Source organism: Phalacrocorax aristotelis, chromosome 8 (assembly GCF_949628215.1).
Source record: "Phalacrocorax aristotelis chromosome 8, bGulAri2.1, whole genome shotgun sequence".
Lineage (NCBI taxonomy): Eukaryota > Metazoa > Chordata > Aves > Suliformes > Phalacrocoracidae > Phalacrocorax > Phalacrocorax aristotelis.
Window position 1 is genome coordinate 5498234 of NC_134283.1, and position 18146 is coordinate 5516379.

General features: G+C 39.8%; 2 protein-coding genes across 3 annotated transcripts in view; one reads left to right on the forward strand and one right to left on the reverse strand.

Moving 5' to 3' along the window:
• Positions 1–742: 742 nt before the first annotated feature.
• Positions 743–3905, forward strand: SDR42E1 (short chain dehydrogenase/reductase family 42E, member 1). The gene is given in 4 exon segments (XM_075101294.1): positions 743–820; positions 1251–1352; positions 2699–3413; positions 3415–3905. Coding segments are annotated over 3 exon segments (1173 nt in total). The 5' UTR covers positions 743–820; positions 1251–1284; the 3' UTR covers positions 3805–3905.
• Positions 3906–8374: 4469 nt separating this feature from the next.
• Positions 8375–18146, reverse strand: part of PLCG2 (phospholipase C gamma 2) — a 66650-nt gene continuing 56878 nt past the window's right edge. For both annotated transcript variants that reach the window (XM_075101292.1, XM_075101293.1), the window contains 5 exons: positions 17801–17915; positions 16370–16537; positions 15650–15738; positions 12043–12227; positions 8375–11255 (listed from right to left, as the gene is read on the reverse strand). In XM_075101292.1, the coding sequence (XP_074957393.1) occupies positions 11213–11255; positions 12043–12227; positions 15650–15738; positions 16370–16537; positions 17801–17915 (600 nt within the window). In that variant the 3' untranslated portion in view covers positions 8375–11212. The remainder of the gene's footprint in view (positions 11256–12042; positions 12228–15649; positions 15739–16369; positions 16538–17800; positions 17916–18146) is intronic.

The window sequence follows — 18146 nt, forward strand, 5'->3', positions numbered from 1 at the left end:
GGGAAAATACAACAAAATAGACTTTGATAGCGTAATTCTTCGTTGTTTTCCTATTCCACCTCTCTCTCACAGTTTGCAGTGGCTTGCTGATGCTTAACTCTGGAGCCGTTCCACTGCAGTCAGTCAGCACTCTCCATTGCTTTCTCACTGCCAGAAACATTTCAGGCGCTGCATGAAGCGCAGCAGATTTCAGTTAGTGTGTTATGTGGTACAGGCTTGCGACAGATGCACCGGGATGTGGGACAGCCACGTTCATGGCCTCGAGAAATGCGAGGGCACAGGCCTCCTGGATAAGGTGGGTTATTGAAAGGCGGCTGTGGCATCTTTATACCAGCGTGTAACTGGTGTAGTCACCTGTCCCCCCAAAACTAAAGGGCTCTTTGGCCACAAGGACCCCCTCAAAGGTCCTCACGCCCCTGGGCTGATACTTGCAGGCACCCACTGAGGGAAAAGAACAAACACGGGGATGTGACACAGCTGGAAAGGGTTCAAAGACAACACGAGATTCCCCATTTTAAAGTGCCTCACGCTGTGAGCCAAGCTCTGGTCGAGGGTCCCTGGGGAAGGGAAGGGGAAAGCTGCATCTTGCACCCACGTAAATTGACACAACACGGCAATATCCAACTAACCGACGGTCACCGGGAGAAAAACCCAACGCCTACCGAGAGACGTCCCGCCAGACGGTGCCCCCGCCCAGACCGCCCCGCCGCCATCTTACCGCTCGGCGCCCGCCCCCCGCCGGACTCCATTTCCCGTGGGGCCCAGCGGCGCCGCCACCGCGGCAGCGCGGAGCTCCGGGAGGCGGCGGCCGGCGCAGCAGGTACGGGCAGGAGGCGGCGGCTGCGCCGGGCCGGGTGAGCCCCCTTCCCGCCCGCGGGGCTCCTCAGCGCGGCTCCGCGCTCCTGCAGCTCATCTCCGAGAGGGCTCCGGCCGCCACGGGCCGTGCTGCGGGGGCCCGATCCCGCCCGGGCTGCTCCGCCTGCCGTCGGCTGTACACGGAAGAGCCGCAAAACAAGGCCCGGGGAGGGGAGTTGAAGACTTAACTCTTCATAACAGCAGTTATATTTTTGCTTTTTTCACAGCAGTCATCTTTTCTCCAAGTCCAACCGGGGCAGAGTGTATTTCTGCCTTGCGTAGTAGATGGTGAAATGAAAAGCTTTAGTTAAAGCATGAAATAAATCTCTGCATAACTGAGTGTGTAGTGACTTTAAGATTGATTTTGATGTGTTTATTTACAATGTGTTTTATAGGTCAATTTCCTTAAATAGTGCCAAAGGAAAGAGGATGGAACCAGAAAATACTACCAAGGAAACAGTCCTCATTACTGGAGGAGGTGGTTATTTTGGCTTCCGGTTAGTGCATTAAATAGTTATTACATACAAGAATAAATGTTAAAGATTGCTGCTGGTGAGGCAACAAAATGTGTCTGTAAAAGGGATGACTGTGGCCCTGAGGTGCCTGATCCAGTTCACCACCCCGATTCATCCTGGACCTCGGTTTTAAACAGCCATGCTCTCCTGTTTCCACATGTTTTAAGTAAATATCTTATTCTGTTTCCAAATGTCAAGCCTCAACTGACTTGCAGGCATTTACCTTTCTGGTCACCTTTGTAAAGGGGATTTAGATCACCATCTTTCAGCCTACTCCGAAGAGCAAGCCTACACTTGTATGCAGATCTTTCTCTGGACAGTAGGCCATGGCCTGCAAATAGTTACACACGTGCCTAGCTATATAGATTAAATGCTCTGGCTGCTTTCAACTCTCAAGAATGTATTTGTTTTTATGGACAGTGATGTTCTAGGATTGGAGTTGTTCATAAGGTACATATTTCAGTGAAATCCATTTCCCCTTACTGTAGATGGCTCTACAGGCCATGTAAAGAAAACAATGCTATTTTGAGCCCTTGGCTATGTTCTAGAGTACCTTCAGAGTTATAACTGCTTACACAGGTGAGAGAGATGACAGTCATGACCAAAACGTAAGTTTCAAGTGTGCATGTGTGTGGAGGGAAATCTCAGAAGATACCTATCTAACTTCTGCTTGGCTTTTTCTTCCACTGTCTTCCCCGTTTAAGCACTACAAAAATACTGCAGTTGCAGGAGAGGGGGAGAAGAATACCAGATTTATGCTTTGTGTCAATACCTGCATTTATACTTGTGATTTGGAGTAAAATGTAGACATGTAGCAAAATATTAATACCAGCTTAGAAGGAAGCATCTTGCTCATTCCTCTTCTCCATAAATTTCAAACACAATGACTAAGAGCAACCTGTTGTTCAGACAAAAGGAATAAGATAAAACCAGTAAGATTTTTTTTTAATATTTGGCTACACGTTTACATCTGAAAAGGTTTGCTATTACTGATCTTTAGGGGACAGAAGCAGAGCAATAGCTGCTGAAAGCATTTCAGTTATTTCTGTTCTGAAGTTTCCTTTACAGCAGCTCTACCTTTTTTCCTTTTTGTTTCCCCCAAAAGTATTGATGGAGCATAAGAAATTAATTCAGTATCTAAACTATCACAGCTGAATCTTCCCCATAGTACATGGCTGAATATGTAAAAGTCTCTCATCAGAAAAAAAAAAAACCAAAACAAAAGCCACCCAGTATCAAAATAGTTAAGTCTTCTTTTACCTCCAGGTGAAATGTTTCATGCATCATTATGCTATGTATACTAACATACGGTTTCTATCATGTTTTAGTTTAGGTTGTACCATATACCAAAAGGGAGTCAATGTGATTCTCTTTGATGTGAAGCCACTTCAAACCGTGCCAGAGGGAATAAAGTTCATGCAAGGGGATGTCTGCTGCCTGCCTGAAGTGGAAGAGGCTCTTAGAGATGTAATCTGCGTATTCCATATTGCTTCCTATGGAATGTCTGGCAGGGAGCAGCTGAACCGAAAACTTATAGAAGATGTTAATGTGAAAGGAACAGAAAATGTCATCCAAGCCTGCAAAAGCAGAGGAGTGTCGAGTCTGGTTTATACAAGTACATATAACGTGATATTTGGAGGCCAGATCATAGAAAATGGGGACGAATCTCTGCCTTATCTACCTCTTCACCTCCATCCAGATCACTACTCCCGGACCAAATCTTTAGCTGAAATGAAGGTGCTGGAGGCAAATGGTGCCGAGCTTGGAAATGGGAAAGGTGTATTAAGGACTTGTGCCCTCCGACCAGCAGGCATCTATGGGCCTGGAGAACAAAGACATCTTCCAAGAATAGTTAGTTACATCGAAAGGGGACTGTTTAAATTTGTATATGGAGATCCTCTTAGTTTAGTAGAATTTGTACATGTAGACAATCTAGTTCAGGCTCATATCCTTGCCTCTGAGGCCCTCAAAGCCAAGAAAAACCACATAGCTGCAGGCCAAGCCTATTTTATTTCAGATGGCAGGCCTGTAAATAACTTTGAATTTTTTCCGACCGTTAGTGGAGGGTCTGGGTTACAAGTTCCCAACCTGTCGTCTTCCTCTCTCCCTTGTCTACTTTTTTGCATTCCTTACTGAAGTTGTTCATTTTCTTGTAGGTCACATTTATAATTTTCAGCCTCTCCTCACTCGCACGGAGGTTTACAAAACTGGTGTCACACATTATTTTAGCATGGAGAAGGCCAGAAAGGAGCTGGGGTACGAGCCTCAGCAATATAGCCTGAATGAAGTGGTTGAGTGGTTTAGGTCTCAGGGATGTGGACCAAAGCCGAGAAAGTATACCATTAAGCATCGTGTTAGGGATGGAGGATTGCTGTTGCTGCTGATTGCCATGATGCTCTCATGGTTTCCATCTGCAGTTACATTTTCACTCTGAAAGATGAAATGCTGAGTATGGAGGACAGAATTTAGTTATATTCTCTGAGTATGCTTGGTTTCTGACGGACAGGTAATAAAAATTCTTAAACCCCAAGAAAATACACATTTGTGTCATTCCAGTAAATAACTTTTAACAGTTTTATCCCCAAGGAATGGAACTGCTGAGTAAAAAGGAGTAATTGTTATACATAGTTCCTCTTTGAAGTAAAACGATCAGATCACTAACAAGATGGAGCGCAGTATTACTGCAAACAGCGTTTTATTTTTGGGTACAACAGCACACTACAGTGAATGGAACAAATGTCCTTAGACTGACCCTTCTTCCTCCCTGATGGGAATATACTCTTCATCCCTGCCCTTTATCCCGGAGGAGTTTGTGCTGCCTGATCCAGAGGAGAACAAACTTATCCTTGGATCACGTTCCAAAACCCAGTTCTGCTTTCCAGCTTGGATGTATGTATGTCTAACCAAGATTAACTGATAAACTGCTAGACAATAAATAAATGCCTTTTTTTTTTTTTAACGAATACATTCTGGTATGCTTTTCTGAGTTAACTCTGTGATATCTAATGACATTTCTGGAAAATGCACAGTGGTGACTCTAAGTTATAGCAAAGTGCTTGAAGCAGCACAGATTTGTAGATTTTTCTAACAGTGAAATATGCCTGTTTAAAATGAATGAGCCAGCTAAAGTGCATTCATAAATAAGACCTATGATTTTTCCCAGCATTATTGAATGGTTAAACAAACAATCCATCAAAGACATTTGGTAAGTGATTACATTCATGTTCCATTGCTTATAAAACATTTTTAGCCTTTAATAATATTTCTTTAACAACTGACACCGTTTTAATAGAACTTCACCTTTGTAGTAGGATGATAAACACTTGATACAATGAAACTCATAATTTTGTGGAGTTTTAAGAACAAGAATAGAAAATAACCTTGTTAAGTACAGGTCACCATTGTCTCTAGCAACTCCCTCATCTCTGTCAGTTTAATGTAGGAAAAGACACTGAGAAACTTCATACCAAAACGTTAAATCACGAAGTTGTTTCCCCTAAACCCATCAGCATTACAGTTTCAGTATTTCTTGATGAAAGGACAGTCCTTCAGGAAGTTCAGGCTTCTCTTTAAACTTTAGCCTTTCCATTTTAATAGCTGAGACTACACTGATCTTAAACTAATTTTGTGTAAGTTCCAGTTACTTCAGTTCTGTTAAACTCTACAGTGATTTAAGTGGAGAAGTGGAGACAGACAGTACTTCTACTGCATTGTTAAAGGATTCTCAGAAAACAGAAATGCTTACAGAAACCAAGCTAGGAGTCCACTGCCACCCATCTTCAGAAGGAGATTTCTGTAGTTAATGACGACTGAAGACAGCATTACTTTCTGAATGTTGAGTTCTTTCCCTGAGAATTTTACCTTAAAATAAAAAAATCACTATTGATAACTACATGTTTTGTTTTGCTTGACAGCTGGCTTTCATCCTCCTTCATTCCCCTACCAGTGTGTACATCATGAAAGAAACTAAATTTAATACTTAGCTTGAGGGACAGCTCAAGAGAGAACTCACCGTTTGGTTGTTTTGGGTTTTTTTTTCCCTATAATAGCAAATACATTGAGGGGGCCCGGGGCAGCAGTGTTTGTGCAGCAGGAGTGTTGCACGCCTTTATAAAGAGCTTACGTGCTTCCAACAGAGTGCTGATGGCAGAAGGGCCACTTGCCAGAAGTCATTAATATACATCATCATAATCTGCAGAAAGAAGAAACCTCCTTTTTTAATAAAACAGAAAAAAGATAGTCATGACCTCATGAAAGCATTGGACTGCTGTTCTCTTTACAACAGGGCCTTTTTTTTAAAGTAAAAACCGCTTGGTTATTTTCCCCTTTAGTGTTCTCTGGTTTTGACACAATGTTATCAGAAATAGATTAAGAAATTTTAGTACCAGCAGAAGCAACAGACAAAAACAAAATGCACAAGAAATTGCCCACGCCTGTTGCACAGAACCATAGTATCAGCATTTCATGCTGATACTTGTAAAAAGATCTTTTTAAGATATGGAACATAACTCCTGTGCCCCAGAAGAATTTCTTCTGCTGTTCATGATCTTATTATTAGCAAAACTTGGCTACTGCCATTCATAATTATCTCAATGCGGGGGGGTGGGAGGGAGTTGGAGAGGGTAGGGGGGCAGAAATCATCTATGAAAGGGTCCTAAACTCATGAAGCCTAAATCTAGGCTTAATGCTGCTGAGGTTAAAGCCCTGGGTAGCTTTTTAGGTACGACAGAAGAGGAAGCTCCTGAGAAGAAAGAAAAAAAACCCAACAAACCACCAACCCACAAATACCAGAGCTCCTGCAGAAGCTGAGCTCAACACATGAACCTTTTCATCTGTCTGGAGTCAAGGACGAAACTTTTCACTGACAGCAGAATAGGAGGCATTATTTTGTCCTAACGGCCCATGACTTCTGCTTGAGCACAGGGTACTAAATCAAGTACTTGTTAGGAGAAATACGCAGCAGCTTGGCCATGGCTACCCCAGACTCCATCAACAGTGTACTGGTATATTCATTAATTCCCTGTCATTCAGCTCCATCTAGTAAAAAAGGTAAAGTCCTGACTACAGAAGAGGTGAAGGATACTTCTCCTCTTTCCAAAATGAAAACACGAAATATGTGGCTTAAGGAGGTACTTGAAAATTGCTTGAAAATTACGTATGTATAAAGCCAGTCATAGCTGCTCTATTTTAAGTATTTTACAATGAAAATTTTCTCTCCTTCCTGTTTTTTATTTGTTGTAACTACTCTTGCATGAATAGCTGAGTAAATTAATTCAAGTGTTGTGTCTGTTTCCAAATTTTAATCTATTACCTGTTTTCCTGTATTACCAGAAATGCATCTAAAAACTGAAAAAGCAGAACTGAAAATATAGCACAGCTTCAAATTTTCCTAGTCCTCAGAATTATTTAACAACTGATAGGTGCCTCACTATGAAGAATGATGCTGATGCTTTAAGTGAATAGTTTAAGAATCTTTGATCAGCTGCTTAACCTCACGTACACAGCATGTCAAGGCAAGCCTTTGCCAGATATGCATGAACAACTTCTAAATTAAATACTTTAAATATTTATTTTAGAATTTTAGATGTCAATCATCCTTAAAGTAGACCAGATTTTTACAGCGCCTTCACCTAAAAGACCCAACCCAAACTTTCTTTCATTTCTATTTATTATTAATTTCCACATACTTTCAACAATATAGTGGCATATTTAATAATTTCTGATGTGATCTTCAGAGAAAAGTGTCCTGAACACTGATAGTTTACATATATTGTAAAAGATCTGGGTATTAAACTGCTATTCAGTTGTACACAAGTGTTAAGGGAACTACTTCTGCTTTATTTTAGTCAAGATCATGATTCCCTGTTTTTTATGGAGTAACAGCTAAGAATGTAGACCAGCAATGAATGAAACTGCACCTTAAATTCTTTTCAAACTAATAGCTGTGCATCGTTATAAATACTTTTATGGATCAGAAGATATATTTGGCCCTCAACTAATTCTGAAGGTTAATTTTCATTATATTTAACTTCTATTTCTAATGATATAAATGGAATTTCAGTCTGGAACAAAGTCAACTAGTTGGACTGCACTTAGACATGCTGTCACACGACTATAGCAGAATTCAACAACTGTACTTCAGCTTCCATGCCACATTCAGATTTTTACAACTAGTTTGATGAATTCAAAGATAATCACGGATACATAGCTAATGCCATCTCACCATCTAGAAGGTTAGTTTGAGAACTGCAAAACTAAAAAAATGATGTTTGCAACAGAGAAACTTACAGATGCATTGAGGTGGAATAAGTGATAAAACAGGTGACAAAACAGCTGAGTGAAGCAATTTTTTGGACTTCAGAATTCATACATACCAATACTCACGAATTCAAAAGTGATAAAGACCCTTTGGCTCGTCTAGAAGGCTTAGACTGCAGATACCTCATATTGATGCCTGTTCAATATGCATTGAGTATGAGTCAAAAGACTAAGAAAAATTTTGTTCCCAAGACTCCCAACAATGAAAAAAAGTCACAATGTAAAGACAGCGTGCGTTCACCCAGCAGCACTTCTGCCCATGCAACCCGATTCTATGGTGAACATCAAGATTACTGTTCTTCCAAATTACTACAAACTTAATCTTTGCCTGTCCAGACTTCATTGTTTGAGTTGATACAGATCTGATGCTCACCTGGGCTGAAGTTCACTGAAAAAGGCCAGTTAGGAGCTGCAAGTTAAACATGATCTTTGACCTTTTCCTTCTGCCCTGCTTGTTTGCAGTCAGATGAAGAGCAACAATAACCATGTCTATGGAAACAATCAATAAGTCAGTTCATCTGAAAAACACAGAAATGCCCTTCCTCCAACCTCCGTAACACACCATAGCACACCAGCAGACCACTTTTCCATAAGAACTCACTCATACTGCCTCAAACGACTGCAAAATTCATTAAATTCAATGAGCAAAGCTTAAACAAAGAATCGTCTGACACCATTCACATCACTGCTGAGATATAAAAAATTATTTATTAAAAATAAGTTATTTTAAGGATTTAAAACAGTTTCTGTTAAGACTACAACAATTTAACAGATGTTAAGTTCAAAAAATTTATAAATGTTTCTCCTCCTAGGTTACAAAATTAGCACACACATTCAAACCTACTTTCATATTAAAACAGTTGCAGTTGTGAAAACGTCGCTACAGAGTCTGTCCGGACAAAGACTTGAGAGGTGAAGTTTTGGAGTTAAAGCAGAGAATGCAAGAAACAAGAGAAGAGTTAGTACACAGCCTTGCCCATCACTTGCAAGTCAACAAAACAGACAATGCAGTATTTTCCTTCTGAATACGGTATAACACTGTACTCTGGGAAAAGTCTTACTGTGAAATGAAATGCATTTTCATAAATACAGAGGGAGTACCTCTTGCAACCTTTGACATCACGTATGTGTGGAGCGTGTGCACAGACTTTTCAAAGGACTATAAAACACTCTAATTCTTAAATATTTTCACAGCAGCACAAGGAACTCCTGTGTTCATCACACAACGGCTGTCCTGTGTCAGGAATATACAATACAAATGAAAGAAGCCAAGAGAAATGGACAAATTGGTTATGTCTGCTCTGGAACTGAGCTTAAAAAAGAAAAATCTGCACAAAACAAAACAAAAAACCCACCACACTACCAGCTTTGAGCTCCCTAAGCCCTAGCATCTTCTAGTCTCCTGGTTTTTGTGATCAGTCCAAACCTAGCTGGTACTCAGTGGGCTATAAATCCTGTCCACTTATAGCAACCACCTCAGCACCTTCCAGACAAGGCTTTGGGCCACCTTCTCTGATCAACACTGACAACACAGTGTTATCACAACATTAAATGGGACTCATGGAGGCTGTTGAATGAAATACATAGCACAGGGACTGATCATATGACAAACCAACCACATCCTGGAACATGCTACAAAATGCATGCACACCAAAGGTCCCTCTCCTCAAGGAACAGCAACTGGATCATGCCATCACACCTGGATACTGCAGATAAGCCCAGCTTTATACAGCAGTCTAGGTTACAGCTCCACCTCCCAAATCCACAGTTGATGTGTTTTTTAGTTTGTTTGAGGGGGGGTGCACCCATCTAATCCTTGAACAGGACAATCACAACTGGGTACTGAAGAGATTTCAGGCAGGAGGAAGAAAAGCAGAGAATTGCCCTTAACTTTGCCCTCTTCTTTTTTTCAGTTGGGTGATTAGTAATTAATTTCTTCATAATAAAAAAATTTACAGAAGCCACCCTATTGCAGGACACGCTATTATAGCACTTTCATCTTTGAGACAAGACTGTCTTTACAGAATAACTAAAACCTCAAGGGGGTTCCTTAAACCATCATCTGTGAATGCACAATGGCATCAATTAAGAGCCTCTTAAAACGACAGAAGTCATAGCGTGGGGAGCAAGAGAAACTGAAAATTGCTGAGGCAGCTTCGTCAGGCCATGAATCCTAAATCCATGCAAGTTTTCTGTGATCAGAAATACAGCAGTGTGTACGCAGCATTTTAAGCCTCAGGCAGTCACTGAGAAAAACTTAACTCCTCTGCACACATTTCAAAGTTACAGGTAGCAAAACTCCACCCATGTAGAGATAAAGCAACTAGGAATTTGACAGTAATAATGCTAGCACAAAGAACCAACACATACACAAGTTATGACAACTGGTGTTAAATATACCATCAAAGGACTTTGGTTCTGCTCTGGTAGAAGAACACACTTCCTAATCGAACAAGTTTTCTCATCTGCAGGTCCATGTTCTACATTTGATTAAAGCAGTAAGAACCATGTACCTCTATATTTGTGCATATTATCATTCTTGGATTGGATACATTTCGGGAAAATGGTCTACATTTACAGAACACTACTATTTGATGCTAACGTCTAAGTAGGATTGCAAGATTAAAAATGGACAGTTAATTTTAAAATTCATTTCTAAGCACATTAGCAGCTGAAAGGACTTGCAAAATGATACTATACCGAAGTAAATGCTTTTCAGAATTTGAAATACCCTTCTTTTCCGCAAACAAACAGGTATTTCCCACTGCATATCTTAAAACTTTTCCTTCCAGTGCTTTGAGGTTGTGAACATAGGTTCGCAGGGGCTATGAACACAGGTTCACATATTAAACCTTTACAAAGAGTTCAACAGGAAAAACACAACTACAGTCACAGAGGATATTTGGTTTCAACAAAATTAACATATTATCTAGTTCTCAGAAATGTAACAGAAAACTTTTAACAAGCAACAATACAGTATGAGCTATCAGCTACCCAAAATACAGATCAGAAGTACAATCTGCTGCCTTGGGCACTGTAACATATATGACGTGACAATGCTGGTGTAGAAGCGCTCTTACAGCATTTAATAAATTAAAAACTCACTACCAGTTAATCTTAAGGAGCCAGGTTGTTAAAGTGGTGTGATTCCATGCATGCAAATTGTTGTGAATGTCTTATCTATAGCCTGCGTACACAAATACAGTAGATGACTTATACTTGTACTTCAGGTATTGATAATGAGAAGTGAGCTGTATCCAACTATGTGCCCTCAAATTTTAAAAATCTTGAATACACAGAAGGTCTGGCCTGCACAGAGGGTATGCTTTGTACAGAATATAAATTATTAGGAATTAAAACAGTTTTTCTTTTAACAAGAAATGTTTAAGTAAACCCATCTTTCTTCCTCCTCCTCTTCTTCCAGTCATTCAGTCTGATGAGACCGTCGTTAAGTAGGATGGCCAGGATAAATTAATATCTCTTCCTGAATTGCACCATAAAGCACACATCAAAGAATCATTGCTTTAAGAGTAGAATTTGCTGTTACTGACTTTCTTCTCCCTTAATCTTAAGGGGAAAAAAAAGGAAAAAGTCAAGTCTACCAGGAATTTCTCAGTGGAAAAGAGTCTACCAAGTTCAGTTTACTTAGATACCAATGGTAAGTAATGTATCAGCAACAAGCATTGCAATTTTTTTCCTCAATAAATGGGAATAAACCAGTGAACCATACAGCTGTTCAGCACACATTAAAAAAGGGTAAAAATATTTAAAGAGAAGTCTTCCTCCCATCCCATCTTGAGATCTACTCAAGACTTTCTGCTGATACATGAAGCTTCTGTCTGTCTCCCTCACACCCAGCCCAAAGGTTGCAGCAAAGGAGAAAGGCCCTTCCCCTAAGCTTTGGATAATGTACTGACCCTTAACTGACAACTCTATACTGTTACAACTCAATGCTGTTTTTATCTTCTGTTCCCACATATCTAATACGCTAATGACGTTTCTAGGGACATAACTTTGATAGCGTAGGGGTGAGGCGGTTTGTTTATTTGGCTGTATATACTTCCAGACTTTCCTCCTGGAAAGCAGGAGAACAGAGGAAAAGAAAACTCACAGGATTACATATTTCACTGTGGTCACTGAAACAGAGATTTCACAGAGCAGACATTTCACAGCATCTGCTGGCCTCTAGCGGCTTGCAGCCTAGCCTTGCTTCTCTGCAGCCCTTCTTTGCTTCAGATATGCTCATTCTACCCTCGCCACTCTTTAGATGCTCATTTTGATAAATCTGAGATTTCTTATCATAAATCATGTCTAGATAGAGCTGCCTTGGAAAGGAGAATGATTATCAACCCACCTGCGGTTGCATGTCTCTTGATATATCTGTAGTTTGTGCTCATTCACATTGAATTCTTTTAATATAGCATCTCTGTTAGGATTCCTTAAATTTGTATGGGTGTCATAAAGGAACAGCTGGTTATTAAGCTCCTCCTGGCGCTTCCGAAGTTGCCGACATGAGGAATAAAGCTCTTCTTCGCTTTCCTTCAAAAGAATATTGGTAATCAATGTAACTTATAAGACACATACCCAAAATGACACAGAATCAACATAATTTGGGGGATTATTTTGTTTTCCTTAACACATTCCATTTACTTTATAGAATGTTTTATAAAATTAGTTTTATAAGATGTTTCTGGCATGTTTACAGAAACAAACTAACTATGAAAACACTAAAAAAAACCCCCTCTGCTCCACAATATGACCAGCCATGCCCTCTAATGGGGGCATCAGGGACATTCCAGCACAAGTGATGAAATGTGTGTATCTAAACACATTTATTATAATATTAGGGAATATTTTTCCCTAATAAAGCAAGTCAGTCTGTTGAGAAAAGGCCAGCAGATGGTGTATCATGATGGGTTATCAGATTATAACAGTTTTAAAAATACTTTTTAGAAAGTTTACTTTTTCGCTCTTCCATTGTATTTGTGTATTATACGACATACCACCAATCCTGGTGCTTTCCTATTGAAATCTAGACTAAAGGTCAAAATACTGACTAGTTAATAGAAGCATGTACTCAGATGATCAAGAAGGAAGGACAGAACCTGTGTTTCTATGTAGCTATGTCAATTCAATACTTGCAGAGGAACTGACTTAAGTATTTGAAGCAGTCTGAGTTTCTGTTGTTGTATGCAGCCCACAGTAGAAGTTCTAAAAATATTCTACAAGCATAAAATAACCATCATTATTCCCTTTATGACTTCAAATTATATTAATACTTCAAAACTTTTGATGCAAAAGCTGTCTCCCTTATAGAGTTACTAGTGGAGAATAGTGCTGGCAGGACTGAAGTCTTAATTTTCACATCAGCAGCAAAACAAGATACTCATCCTACAAGAAGTGACATGCAATCGATAAATGTAATAAACCCAAATATTTTCAGAGGCAGCATACTAATAAGAATGCCTCTTTCTGCACTCAATCCAGATCTGGGATTGGTACGTTTCAGTTGGGGCAACAAGATCATTTCCTAAACCTGCTTTTTCTTCTCGAAACCCACTCCGACCCACGTATGGGTTGAAGCAACTGAAACAGTCTCAGTGCTGTGCTACCGATTAAGATTTTAAAAGCAATTTTAAACATTTTTTTTTAAAGGGGATTTGTATTCCCAAATCACAAAGGGAAAAGCAGATTACCAATTACCAGTTTGAGGTGTAGTGATCAAGATGCATACATACTACTATTTGTTCTTGTAAATAACTGTATCCACAAAGCTAGGCTTTAAAACCCCATTTAAGAATGTCCACTTCAATCTTTATGTTAAAAACATACACACCATCGAGGCTGATTGTAATCAGAAAATGCTGAAGAGATACACACACTTTCTGAAGCAAGCAAATCAATTTTCAAGCAAATAAGACGTGCTTATAAATGTGACAACCTCAGTACATTAAAGTACAATTTCTACAATATCAAGAGAACCGGTTAACTTCAACAGAAACTGCATTAAGGCCCCACATAATAATTCACAAACATGCGTGCTTATGTCTACAATACTCTTGCTTCTCTGTTCCTGAGAAATTCCACAGCCATCTCTAATTCCCCTTTAAAATTTTGCATTTCATATCCAAGAGTATGCAGATGGGCTCTGTATATAAACAGGCCCGTTATTAAATGATGATTTTATGGATGGTCATCATTTTATTAAAAAAAAAGAAAAAAAAAAGACAGAAGAACAGGTGGATGCAGCCTTGATCTTTTCTGATGCTTCTTGAATGATCAGGCAAAAGTTCTAGGAGTTGATTAACTACGGCAAGTCTTGGTTTGTTGCAGACTGCCAAACAAAAGGGGACATTTTTGAAAGTTCTCCTACCACTGCATTACGACCCAGAGACACAGACATTGTAAAAATACAGAGCTGTGTTGCATCTTCATTTGGCTTAACAAGCAGAAGGGGCTTCAAGAGTGAGAAATGTGCTACTGTCAAAGGACTCGGTGCTGACAGACTGGGAGACATACTGCTGCTATGAACAAGGCTTTAAGAGCTACTCCTGCCCCAGGCAAATAATGATCTGAATTTCTGAAGAGAAACCATGGCAGGAGGAACTTGCAATATATCTACAAGTGATTTCCATGCTCAACATATTAGGCAATGGTGAGTTGCTGCTAGTTATCTCAAAGGCAGCAAGCCAAAAAATAGCAGTTTATCAGGCCTCCTCTATCAGACTTGTGTCCATGAAATACACACATTTTAAACGTTATCTTCAAAGGACATAGGCGTCTCTTGTTTATGCACACACAGATACACACACACTTAGTCTCAGCTTCTAGTCCTCTGCTGCTCTCATGTCTCTTTGCTAGCCCACAGAAGGAACCTACCATGGCCGCCAGACACTCATTACACAGGCGTTTTACATCACATGCTATAAGGTGGCTTTGTAAAAACCTTGACAAGGGATGTTTGAAAAAGGCTGCCACTCCTTTGTGAAGAAGAATGTGACTGAATTCAGTAGGTTCCATGTCAGTGTATGCAACCGCAGGTGCAAATCCATCCAGAGACATAATGACTTACAGTTAGCAGAAGTTGGTGTTTTAATCAGGAAGAAAAATGTACGCTGGCGTGAACTGCAGCGTAAGCCTGAATGGTTGCAAAAGACTACAAATAAGAAGTTGGACTTTTTTTTTTTTTTTCCTGAATCTGAAGGGTACTGGAAAGCACCCTGAAATACCCACTTCCCTGAAGCATCTTTAAACTTTCATTACAGGGCCTCTACACCAGGGTATTTAAATTACATAAAATATCACTGAGATAGAGAGAGCCTGAGAGTCTGCTTCAAATCAACATATACAGCAGCACCTTTGGAACACCAACAAATGCAGTTCACAGATCAGCCACTTTATGCCTGGCTTCATGAGCAAGGATGCATCATTATTTTTTCCTCTCCATGTTTAAAATACCAGTACTTCAATTAGGTGTTTTAGAGTGGCTTAAAAGCAGCAGATTAGCACTTCTGTAGGAACCAGAACGTGTTTTCCACCTGATAGGTTGTTTATTTTAATGAAGTACTGGAAGAAATTACAATCTTCTCTTCCTAAAGTGATTTCTTTTTATGTGGGACCTTTAAAAAAGGATTATTCTACAAAGTCAAAGCTGAATTTAGCTAGCTTTGCATGGCAACAGTCGTTAACAGGGGAAGGCAATGACCATGCTGTTACAGCAAAAACTAGTGGAGGTAATGAGGCTTTGTTAGTGCATTACTTCTTTCAACAATTATGTCATCTGCCCACCCAGAGGGAGAGAACTCAATTTGCGTTATTGGTCTTCCCCAGTACCTGCAGAAGAAACGCCTGACAATAGCACATCAGACACAGAACAGAAAACTAAATCCTCATTTCTCAGTTTCCACAAAGAACTGATAACATACACTCTAAGTGCACAAAAAAACCCCAGTGGTTCTCACCAGAACTTGTTGCATTTCACAGTGAACCAGAAGTGAGGCCAGCTCTATATCTTCACTATAGCCGTTCTTGAGGGGAACTGCTCTAAAACCTGAGGGGGAGGGAACACATACAAAGGACAATTAGAGTCAAGGCAAAGGTTTATCTGCAGTTACAAAAATGGTGCATACAGTCCGGAGGGCTAACAGATTCTTCATTGCTCAAATGCTCCGCTGCTGAGAGCAACCTTTGCTATGACAATTACAGGGAAGCAAAAGGCAAGAATGGCAAATTTGAGAAATACATCATTTCACGTGCTCTTGAAAACTGAAGCCAGAAACAGAGAAAAGCAGCAAACTTTCTCTACATACATCCACATCTAAGATAATTAACAAAACAAATGCACTGACACCAAAACAGAAACAGAATCTTCCCAGATTTTACTCAGAGCACATAACCCTGTTGCTGAAATGGAGTATGTGGTAAAGACAGTGCAAGTTATTCTACATAATGCTTTCCTATCTCAGTTAAAAAGAAAGAATTTCAAGAGGATGAGGGGATTATTTTAAATACTTAAATGCCACACAGCCAGTACCATAATAAACAATGGATTAAAGGAACTCAGATCAAAAGAGCACTTGTCCTTTGGCACGTTGTAGCTGCTACTGAGAGTAAAGTCAAAACACAACAATGCTGAACGGCATCTTTGTGACTTAGCCCCTTATTATACCCTCTGATCTTACCTGATTTGATTCCTTTGATGGGAAAAGTGGCGTGTGCTAAGAAATTGGGATCACTGAACATATCCTCCTCATAAACAACAAAGCGCAGAAACGCTAGATTTGGATCATAAATTTCAAATTTCACTTGCTCTGGACAGGGTGCCCAAACTGGATTAAGGCCATTGTCATCTGTAACAAAAAGGAAACATTTGCAGTATGAAACAATAATTTCACTTCATTCACATACGGGTATGTATCCCAGGACATTTTCTGGGAATACAAAGGCCCAAAAATCCTATTTACCATCTGTCTCTGTTGTAACCTTGCTTCAGAAAGTTTGTATTTATTTATTTGGGGGGTAGATAGGAGGAAGCTTGGCAGGGATGGAAGTCTGTGAAGAAAAGCTATTATTTGTATTTAAACATACAAAACCCCCTTGGAAATATATTTGTACAAAAAAAAATGTTAATTTGCTGCTCATATTTACAAGCCTCATGCTCTGTCTCAGAGTAAAAGCATGAAAAGCACTAGGAAGACTAATGTACAATGGCCCAATTCTTATAGTCATTTGTAGAACACCAAGTAATTTGGTACGTGTGACACAGCCAGGCAGTTTGCCCTCTAAAGTCTTGGTCACTTCCCACAAAAAGTTAAAATCTTAATCCTCTTCTCTGAAGTACTGATGAACCACAATGCACATTGCGCTCGTGATTCTGTTTATTTTCCACTGGTATCAGTGGTTTGGGTAATTAGAACCAAAGCCTCTTGTCTACTAGAGGAACACGGCTGCATCCGGAAATATTAAGTGGTGAAATATTAAGTGGCTGAGATATTGCCCCATTTCAGTGCACTTAAATGAAACTCATGTACCACACAAATACACATGCACACAAGCGCACGCCCCTTACCCAGAACTCACCAGGAGTGAGATTTCATCATTGCATTGCAAATTATACTACTTTATAGTCCTATATACCCAAGCTGTCTCCAAGGGGATGCCAGTCTTAGAACCCTAATTTAAATAAACAGTCAGGATCTCACAGTAGCAACTCCCCATTTGGGCCAGACTTTTGGGAACTGACTAGCGCTGTTGGAGGCATTTTAAGACAGCAATTTTTTAAAATATGCAAATAACTAAACTTATGCATAGGCAAAAACATAACAGAATTGGGATTTCTTGCCCGCCCCGTCCCCCCCATCCCAAGCTGCAACAGTCCTTTTTTTCCTAAATTTGATATACATCAAAGTTTCTCAAATCAACTAGCCCTGAGGCAAGCAACATAATAATGTTGTATGACTCATCAGTCCAGAACAAGTTAACTTATTCCTCCATATATAGGTTGCTGGCTAATTACAGACAACATAAATTCATGGTAATCCTCTACTCGCTTTATTTAAGTGCACTGGAAGTATAACCATATCCCTACAAGACAGAAAACTGCAGATACTCACTCACAACTGTTGTCTTGAATTTGTTGTTATCATATTCAGCCCCACAAATTTCTACCTCTACAAAGGGACAAGCGATACTTCTACCAGGTTTAGGGAGGTGACGAGCACCTAAAACCTGCAAAAGCAATTGTAAATTATAACCACCTCCAAAGGAAACTTGGCACCATTATTTCTGTACAGAAGGTAGCCTACAGAGCTAGAGCGGGAAAAAAAATCCAGAAGAACATGCAAAAATACACGATCCCTCTCTTGAATATGTTTGCCTGTATTAAACATGCTATCTGTGCCACCAATAATAATATCTTCCATTGTTAAGCCCATGATTTTCATTGTAAGATACTGTAGC